Genomic DNA, 10,345 nt, shown 5'->3' with positions numbered 1-10,345 from the left:
TACCAGTCTGTCATACATCACTTCTGTAGTACAACTGCTGTTTTCTTCCTTAGGTGAACTGAGCTCCCAAGTAAAGCTCAATAGTGCTAAACATTTTTTAATTGACCTGGTGATTTTTTTCAAGTAAGTCCACTATGATAAATTTGACTTTAAGCCTTATAAGAGAAGCACTGGGCCCTAAGGTGTCAAAGGAATAAAATGCTTCACAGGAATCTAGAAGTCACATGAAAAAGCATGTCCATACTTGTGATACTTAAGACCAAATGAAATGGCTGTCAATAAATCTTATCTGCGAGACTGACTGTAGAACACATACCTTTAATGAATCTCAATCTCTAGAGGAATTCCAATTGTAAAACAAGTTATTTGGCTTATGAAGTAACAACTGTTATGAAGTCAAATTTATAGTTAGTGACCAGCGGTACAGTTTGCAACAATGCAAATAAAATAGCTTCAAGCAGGGGGCATAATGAAAATTCAGAGCAGTGAGCAGAAAATCTTATTGTTTTAGCTGAAAATCACAGTTTATGGAAGAGGGGTCGATGCAGGCACATATGAATTAAAAAGCCTCAAGGCATGTGCTGACAGAAGAAATATGAATATATGATAATAATTTAGGCCTATTTTCCTTTAGCTATATTAAGTGCCTTTTTTGAGTGTTCGTTTTAGTTCTTTGAATTCAGGAAGCTGAGGGATTCTCACCACAACAACTTTTGACCTTTCTGTAGCAGGCCTAAAATGCTGATGATGCAAGCATGATCTGTAAGCAGAACATGAAAGCTAGTTTGTGTCTTTAAAGAAGTTGGATACAAAGAAACAAGTTATTATTTCAGTCATGGTATATTTTCAAGTGTTCAGAAAAAAAAGAAAAGAAAAAAGCCTAAATGTAATATTCTGTGACTAGAATTAAAAAAATAACTGAGGGAGTGTGGGGATATTATCCAAAGGCAGTGTACAGTTAAACCCTTCTGAATAATAATAAATAAATAAAAATAATAATATTATATTCTGTGTATAACATAAAATAATGATAAGAAACTTGCATTTTAGCAGACTGTTTAATGTATATAAGCAGTAGTATACTTGTTGTGTTATTGGCTTGTAGGTCTGTATAAATGGATCCACATGAAAATCACGCCCATTTTTCACGAAACGAAACTTCTGAGACGTTAAGCTCACTTACGTTAGCTCTTCCTCAACAGATACTTTCATATTGTGTGGACGAACGTGATCAGATCTGACTGAGAGACTGACTGAGGGTCACATACATGATGCTGATACGCCACGGTGACTTGTGTCCTCTTCTGTGAAAACGCACACCTGCGCTAGGTAAGACACAAACCTGAGAGTAATCTTGCCTTTATAATGTGTGTCAGTTTAGCTTTAGCATGTCACATGAGAAGACACCAAACTGCAAATTTCTCTTGACTTGGCATTAATGTCATATATCAGATAATCTATACTGCTAAAATAACACTCGCACAGACTCTTCATTATTATAAGTAAACTTGTCTGAGCATAATTCTTGTTAGCTCGGATCATGTCAACGTCAGTATTGCGTTGTCTTGTTTGTTTCGGGCTATTAGTTGTGCAATTTTACTGATAAAATTTTGGCTTATTATGCACAAATAGTAAAGGTAAGTTGTCGATTAGATGCGAGACGTATACGTTTTGTTTGTTTAGTAGATTAGAGGATGGTTTTGAAATACAGGTTCGCCATTCAGACAAGTCATAGCCTGATCATATTGCCTATAATGTTAAAGGAGCAGCTTATCATATGTAGATAATATATTTATAAGCATATACCCATATGCGCATGGTGATTACAATCGTTATATATATATTATTATTATTGTTTCATTTTGTGGTGGATTTCTTCTTGCTCGCACTACATTTAATTTACAGTGACTTGAGCGACAGCGGCCTCTATTGGGCGATTTGCCAACATGTAGAAGAGGGCCGTTGGACAAAAATTCACAAATTTATGTTTCATGTTGTAATTTCACAATTACATGGTCTGTTTTATTAACACATTTATATATTAATTTAGGTGAAATTTCCATATTTATTTCTTTATGTTTGTATTAATGCATGTAGTTTTATTAGTTCTTTATTAGATCATTGTGTTAGCAGCAGAGCAAAAGGTTGTGGGTTTAATTCCTGGTAAAAATAAATAAATAAATGTTTAGCCAGAATACACTGTAAGTCGCTTTGGATAAAAGTGTCTGCTAAATGCATAAATATAAATGTAAATGTAAACTGAAGTACGATATACTCTTTGGAACATTCTTAAATCAATGTAGAGAACATTATTTCAGGTTGTTCATGTCAGTTCCTGTGCTGCTGTCAGTAAAGAAAGAAAAACAGGAAATGTAATTATTAAGCCATTCTCAAATTCATAGTATTTCTTTTAATCTTTCTTCATGTTTCATTTGTACATTACAACTTTTGACGGGATATTATTTTGTTAAATTAGAAAAATGCAAAGCATTTTAACTAGTGACTTCTGAAATTCAGAAACAATTGTGTGTTGTAGGCATTTAATAGTAATAATAATTATTATTGTCATAAATATATATTAAATGGATCACTGCACTTAGATGAAGTGTAGGCTGTTTTCTTTCTTTCCCATGATTCCCACAGTCTGTGTTTACTAAATTCACTTCTATATGGTGAACTTTGACTTATATGCAAATGGAAATTGAAAGCACTGTGGAGTTCTGAGAAGTCATGTGACCACATATGTATTATTATTATATTGTGGAATAGTGGGTAAAAAACCCCTTACTTCATACTTGTGCTCTTTGCAGACATTAACGGAGAATGCAGTGTCCTGAGTGCAGTTATGTGTCTTTGGAAAAGGCACCAAACTTCTGCAGTCAGTGTGGCTGTAAGCTGACATGTCAATCAAATGAGAACGCAGCAGGTGGGTGCTTTAGTCTTTATAGATCTTATCATTTTTGATTGTTATTTCAATTGTTACTTACTATTGTTTTTTTCCCTATTCTAAATACTTATTAATACATATTTTTATTCATACATTTTATTTCATTGAAGTTTCACAAAATGATAAAGAAATTATTTAATATAAAATGACATGTACTTTGACATTTAGACAGGACATTTAACATGTAGTGTATATATATATGTATATATATATATATATATATATATATATATATATATATATATATATATATATATATATATATATATATATATATAAAACATCTTACACAATATGCAGTGGGGAGTATAGCTCCATCTCAGATCATTTGTGGTTTAGTAGTTTTACTCCATATACTAAACTATAACTATATATATTTTTATATTTAGAATAAAACAAAAAGTAATCAAAAGTTTAAGTGAATCATTTTCAGATTAATTTGTTTGTGAAATCGTTCATACGCAGGTTTCAGGAACAAATTTGTGCACATGCTTAGTGAATGAGACCCAATGTGCGTTTGGTGTGTGACCTTTGTTTTTTGTTTATCAGACATGCCACAAGACAAGTTTCAAACATCCTCAAACATTCCACACTGTACCGATGCAGAAATGACTGATATCGGACATGAATCAGAAGCATTGGATTACCAGAATGCCAATTTATCCCCAAAACGACAAAATGAAGATATAATCCCTATCCCAAAGAAAAAGGTGCTGGACAATGAAATTAAATAGTCCTGGATGTTTTTTTTTTTCTTTTCTTTTCTTTTCGTTTTTTTTTTTTTGTATGTGTGTGTAATACTCATTTTGAAATTCTGTAGTAATTCATAATGCAATTGTTTTCATGCTTCGACAGAAAAGAAAGAAGAAGAAGAAGACGAAAGCAGGTGGTGCAGAGGGCCCTTCGTCTCTGACCTCAGATCTCTCTGATATATCGCTGACTGTAAAAGAAAAGAAAATGGAGGAAGACCAATCTTCTGACAGTGATGGCTCTTACTGCACTGTAGATGACATCACTAAACTGGCTGAATCATCCTCTCATCTGAGCCCAGAAACTGAAACTGCTGAGCTAAAACAACACGTTGTTTCTGCTTTACCCATAGATGCTGCTGTATGTCAGTCTGATAATCAGCCTAATAGTAGCAAAGAGAGTTGTGTAGCACCTGAAATGACAGAAACATCTCAGTTGCAATTGACCCAAGAGCAGATCAGCATTAGTACTGATAAGGCTTCTCCAGCAGTGACCATGGAAGCAAATCAGAAAGGTGAAGAGGATAAAGTAATATCGAAGAATAAAGGACAAAAGAGTTTGTCCAAAAGAAAACAAACTTATTTAGATCAAGATGGTGATATGGACCAGAATGCAAACATAAAGAGCAGCACAGGAAATCAAAGGGAGACAGATGATCATGATGTGGGGGCACAAAACAACCACAGCTCCAGTGGCGATTCTTCAGTGAAGGATGAGGAGAGTGAGAAACAGCTATCTACTCATGCAGACCAGAAGATTACAGCATCTGAGAAGCAAAATAAAAGTGAGGAAGCAGAAACAAGTGAAGGCATACATCATGTCTCATCTGCTACAACAAAAAAGTATGTAAATCTTTTTATGTGTTTTGTTAAATGCTTCTTCTTTTTTTAAATCATGCTTCTCATATAATTTTTATTGAAATGTCAATACATACTTTAACTTTACAGAAATCAAAATAAGACACCGCAGAATTCATCACAGGGCATGGTGTTTGGCCCACAGAATAAATCTAAGGTAAACAAATATTAAAATTATGTTAATATTGTTAATAAAGTAAAACAAATAATACATTTTACCTACTTTGTAAATTTGGTAGCTGGATTAGAGCTAAAGCTTAGGGCAGGGCAGGCAGACATATGCTTTATTAGCTAACTCCTTAACAATCTCAGATAGGCCATAGTTGGGGGTGGTGTTGGCGCAGTGGATAAGACACATGCCTTTGGTGTGAGAGATCTGCGCTCAAATCCACTGTGTGACACCAGTGTTTCCCTGAGCAAGACACTTAACCCCTAGTTGCTCCAGCGATATAGCAATTGTAAGTCGCTTTGGATAAAAGTGTCAGCTAAATGAATAAATGTAAACTGTATTTGATGAGCATTTATTTTTATGTTTATTTAGAAGAATCACGATTCCAGTGTCGATTCTTCAGTGAAGGTTGAGCAGAAGCCGCAGTCTGCTTGTGCAGGCCAGAAGAAAACAGCAACTGAAAAACAAAATAAAAGTGGGGAAGCTGAAACCAGTAAAGGCATTCAGCATGTCTCATCTCCTAAAACAAAAAAGTAAGCAAATGTTTTTATGTATTTTGATAAATGCTTGTTATGTTTTTGTTTTTAAAAATATTTTTTTATGTAATTGTAATTGAAATGTCAATACATACATTAACTTCACAGAAATCAGAATCAGGAACCGCAGAATTCATCACAGGACATGTTGTTAGGCCCACAGAATAAATCTGAGGTAAACCAAAATTAAATGTAAATATTTATTAGCAATGTCAAACGATTAATCACAATTAATTGCATCCAAAATAAAAGTTTTTTTTTATATATATATAATATTTGTATGTATGCTGTTTATATTTATGATGTATATATAAATACACGCATGCATATATTTCTGAAAAATTTTGTTTTATATTAAATATATTTATTTATAATATACATGAATGAATATAAACATAAACATATAAATATATATTTTTAAAGTATATTTTGTGTGTTTATTTATATATACATAATAAATATTATATACACACATATTATGCAAACAAAAACTGGAAGCAATTAATCACCATTAATCGTTTTTTAAACACTAATATTTATATAGAATTATGAATACAATTATTGTTAATAAATTGAAATAAATAATAAATCTTACCTACTTGTGATAGTCACAATGAATCTGTGATTTATGCATTTTCTGAAATTTGCCTTTCTTTCTTTCTTTCTTTTCACAAGTATGGGTGTAAATTTGGGATCTGTAATTAGAGATAAATAAAGCTTAAGCCTGTCAGACTTGTTTTATCTCAGATAGCCCAAAAATTGGTCATAAGGACATGGAGTTGAAAGTTGACCATTTCTGTTAATGTTGCATTTAGAAGAATCACAGTTCCAGTGGAGCTTCACCAATGAACGCTGAGCACGGTCCGAAGCAGCAGCAGTCTGATCATGGAAAGAAAGGTTCTGCTATGGACCAGAAACAGAAAGAAAGTGATGATACAGAAAGTCAGTGTGTCACGCTCCAAAAAAGGTATGCTGAATTATGTGATGAAAGTACTTTTTGGACACAGTTTTTTTCCCTCTGTAATATTATTGAATAAATATTTTTTAATTGCAGAAATCCAGCATCAAATCAGCATATAAGTTCCAGTGACAAGCTCACCATTTACTTTCATGCGGTCCTGTCAAAACACTTCAAGTTTAAGCCAGATGAGGATTATATTTTTATAAGAGCTGGTGCTCACATTGGTAACTGGGAAAAAGATCTAGTTGAACTGTTTGTGACACGGTTAGTAAAGAATTTCTGAACCAGATATTTATTATTCTTTGCTGAAACCAGTTATTTAAGAATAATTTGATTTTTAGGGATCTTGGAGAGCATGGATTTCTTGTTGAAGGGAAATTTGTATGCAAAAAAACTGATGCTGCATCTGTGTCCATCCCCTACAAGTATGTTGTGTATAAAGCAAAAAAGCAGCAGTATGAATTACGTTATGAATACATCTACAAATTGGATTCAGATGAAACCACCAACAGATGTCTGTTTGTTAAATCACATCTCCTAAATGATGAAGGTAGGTGAAGCTCTTCAGAAGTCTATATTTAACTTTTATTTACACACTTTTTGGAGACTGAATTTGTTCTTTTGGTGTATTGCAGCGGAATGGCATCAGTATGATGATATCATCTGTGCAGAACCATCTAATAATATGTTTGAATGGATCAGAAAAGCTGTTTGGCCTGATCATAAGAAAGGTGTACTCCAGGGGAGACAAATAGCTGGTACAGTCATGCTGGAAACTATCTTTGACCTCCTGAGAAGCTGGAGCAAAATGAACCTCAGCAACTTTTTTAGTCAACTCAGACAGTTTTTTGAGGTCTATGGAAACCCTTTTGTGTTTGAAAAGACACATACGAAATGGTACTCACTCGAATACAGTGAAAAAGATGTAAGTAAACCATATGTGACTCATCACATATTAAATATATTCATACATTACAAGACTAGTTCCTCCAAAAACATATATTCTGTTATTATGCATAAACACCACAAAAGCGCTGAATTATAAAAACGGGTAGATATGAATTGGTCTACTCTAAGGTGGCGTTAGCCAGGGAGTAAAAACTGTTCTTGTGCCTGGATGTTCTAGTGCACAGAGATCTGTAGCATCCCATGTTTACCTAGATTTAAGAGCTATGGTGAAAGGAAAAAAAATCTTATTAATTTTGTCCTTTTCCTCACAAAAATCTTCATTCTGAATATATAGCACATATGCCAAATTAAGTACTTTTATGATATTTCTATGGTACTTTTTTATCTTCCTTTTTTAACTTTACAATCACGGTTAATATAAAGAAAAGGCTACTTTGTAATATTATTTTATGCTATATTGCACTTTTGTGTTTTACTGAAGAAAGAAGTTCATATACATTTAAAGTTAAAAACATAAACTTGAGTACATAAAGACAGAATCTATACTTTTTGAGGAACTAAGCCTTTAAAAGTATCTAGTGCTCAAATGCAAATGTCTACTGTACATGAAATCTAACATCGTCTCATTTTTATTTTGTCAGGTGAGAAAGCTTCTGAAGCAGTTCATGCTGGAGCGAGTGACTCCCGAGTTACAGAAAGACAACGAAGAAAAGAGTGAATTCATCAAGGAGCCACTGAAGGCTGGCCTTATTATGCTCTATGTATGGCACCAGTATCGTTTAGAATTAGACAAGGGAACACTTTCTCGTCTTTGCACTGCCCTGTGCCTGCCAAGATTGCCTAAAGATAAATTCCTATCTTTCTGGACAGACATAACGGAATCATTCTTAGCAATAGAAAAGTGAGTATAGTTATCTTGGTTATAAGTAAGTAAATTATAGAGATGTATCACTTCTGGAATAAAATTAATGAACTGAAAATTTTGTGACCGGACCAAGGCTGCATGCTCTGAGAGATTGTCGCATCAAATAAACTGTAGAACATGGTACATTTAAGAATACAAACTTAAATGAGATACAAACTAAAAAAGAACTAAATTATCAATCAGTTATATAACAAAAAAATAAATAATTCTGCCTCAAAAATATTTTTTTATACAGATTTACATACAAATTACAGTTCAAATTAAGAAATGCATTTTAAATGCAAAGAAATTCTTTAACATTATATAAGCTTCACTTTTCTTTTTTTAAAGAAATCTATCAACTAAAAATGTAAATTCCCCCATTCCCAACTATGGACTTATTTTTTTCCCCATTTTATACAAAATTAGAGGTTCAGCATAATGATAATGCTTTTGTTTTTTCTATGCAGTGACTGCATACTGCGTTGAAGGGATAGTTCACCCAAAAATTTGAATGTTATCATAAATTACTCAACTTCATTTCATTCCAAATCTGTATGAAAACAAAAGAAGGGTGAATAAAGAATGAAAAAAAAAATATATATATATATGTGTATATATATATATATGTGTATATATATATATATATATATATATATATATATATATATATATATATATATATATTGGATAAAATATCCCTTCAAATGTACTATAAAAGTAGTCTTTGTGTGCTCCACTCCAATTTAGACGGCCACTAGTATTATTAAAGTGTTTCTCTTTACAAATTGCCAAAATTATTTTTCAACAGCATGGCACAGGCATCAGCACTAATGCAGTTTATAAAATTCTCAGAGCATTGGTTTAATATACAGAGAACATACTTGAATCCAGCTTGTTTTGAGAAAAGCATTAGTATTTAAAAGCTTCTAATTACTTATGATTTGCTCTTCAGCTTGTCTGACATGGTGAAGGAACTGATCAACAAAGTGAGAGCAGAGGACATGCCCAAATGGATCATTGTAATTCCACTACTGCACCTTCTCAATGGCACTTCAAAACCATTTGAGCCAGTGTCTACTAAGATCAACTCACAAAATGTGATGAGCTGGGCTGGACTTCAGGGACTCAAATCAGCTAATATAACTTCCACCAGATCCCAGGACAGAAGGTACTTAATTTGTCTGTAGGTTTTAAATGCAATTCTAGATTAGATCCTGTCAGTGTCAAACTTCTGAACCCACTTTAATTTATGAGCATATTAATACATGATTAATATATCATTGATGTCTGTTGAATCCCTCCATTTAAGGGCAATGCTCAATCTCATGAAGACCCATGCATATTTGGTGGAGGTGGACAAACTGCTGGCACGGTCTTGGATGTATCTGATGACAGTAGATGAGTTGGTCGAGTGCAGCTCTATCATCCAAGCAGAGCTCCTAGACATTCTACAGCTTTTCACCATCAAATGCCCCACTGACATAAACTACTTAACATCCACAGTGAGTATCAAGCCATCACAACAAATAACCATATATGTACAAACCAGAACAGATTACATTAACTTGTTGTATATCTTTGGCAAAGAAAAGGATCTGCAACTCTGAAAATGTTGCTGTTTGAATTGTCCATTTTTTTTTAATTATATTTTTATCTTAGAGTGTAGCAGAGATTCTGGCACACATTCAAAGTAACTTGCTCGAAACAAAATACAGGTAAAGTTCACTAAAATACATTAGATTTCCATTAAATTAGATTTTATTGCCTTGGGGGCCCATGGCAAAAATGCAAGATAAAATAAAGAAGAAGAAAATCTGATCCAAACAAATACGATGGCTAACTGGCTTTCATTACTGTTGTAGCTGTCCAAATGAGGATTATGGCATTCAGTGCATACAAACAACTTGCAAACTTCTACAAAAGATCTGTGATCTAGTTCATTACTTCAGCTATGGACACAACTTCACTGATATTCCTGTTGCTTGCATGAACCTTGTTGCCTCTGTATCAGAATTTGCCCAGGTATTCCATTCTGAAATCATAACATATTTATTTTAAAGTACTGATTAAAGCCAATGGTCATTCAGAATTCAATGTGACAAATGTTATATTTTTCATTCTTTAAGACATCACAACAAGCAGACAGTTTTTCTGAGAAGATACTTGCGTTACTCAATGAGGCCAAGCAAACTGTCAGAGCATGGAGCACGCACACCTTAAAAGGTAGACTTTTGAACAGAAGTTATTTGACGTGTGCCAACTTCACAACAGAAATTGAGGTAAGCAGGACAATTTACTTTAACAATTTA

General features: G+C 33.3%; 1 protein-coding gene across 1 annotated transcript in view; it reads left to right on the top strand.

Annotated features, from left to right (window-relative positions):
* The first annotated feature begins 1,162 nt into the window (after positions 1 to 1,162).
* LOC127961911 (E3 ubiquitin-protein ligase rnf213-alpha) overlaps positions 1,163 to 10,345 on the top strand; it is a 13,778-nt gene continuing 4,595 nt past the window's right edge. Inside the window, exons 1-17 of the mRNA XM_052561220.1 lie at positions 1,163 to 1,329; positions 2,811 to 2,926; positions 3,497 to 3,657; positions 3,803 to 4,539; positions 4,645 to 4,711; positions 5,096 to 5,256; positions 5,368 to 5,434; positions 6,075 to 6,226; positions 6,314 to 6,484; positions 6,562 to 6,770; positions 6,856 to 7,145; positions 7,771 to 8,030; positions 8,989 to 9,204; positions 9,346 to 9,538; positions 9,696 to 9,751; positions 9,899 to 10,058; positions 10,163 to 10,315. Of these exons, the coding sequence (XP_052417180.1) occupies positions 2,824 to 2,926; positions 3,497 to 3,657; positions 3,803 to 4,539; positions 4,645 to 4,711; positions 5,096 to 5,256; positions 5,368 to 5,434; positions 6,075 to 6,226; positions 6,314 to 6,484; positions 6,562 to 6,770; positions 6,856 to 7,145; positions 7,771 to 8,030; positions 8,989 to 9,204; positions 9,346 to 9,538; positions 9,696 to 9,751; positions 9,899 to 10,058; positions 10,163 to 10,315 (3,156 nt within the window). The 5' untranslated portion in view covers positions 1,163 to 1,329; positions 2,811 to 2,823. The remainder of the gene's footprint in view (positions 1,330 to 2,810; positions 2,927 to 3,496; positions 3,658 to 3,802; positions 4,540 to 4,644; positions 4,712 to 5,095; positions 5,257 to 5,367; positions 5,435 to 6,074; positions 6,227 to 6,313; positions 6,485 to 6,561; positions 6,771 to 6,855; positions 7,146 to 7,770; positions 8,031 to 8,988; positions 9,205 to 9,345; positions 9,539 to 9,695; positions 9,752 to 9,898; positions 10,059 to 10,162; positions 10,316 to 10,345) is intronic.

This window comes from Carassius gibelio, chromosome B7 (genome assembly GCF_023724105.1).
Source record: "Carassius gibelio isolate Cgi1373 ecotype wild population from Czech Republic chromosome B7, carGib1.2-hapl.c, whole genome shotgun sequence".
Taxonomy (NCBI): domain Eukaryota; kingdom Metazoa; phylum Chordata; class Actinopteri; order Cypriniformes; family Cyprinidae; genus Carassius; species Carassius gibelio.
The sequence above is the reverse complement of the archived record's forward strand: the minus strand, read 5'-3'. Positions and strand labels throughout refer to the sequence as shown.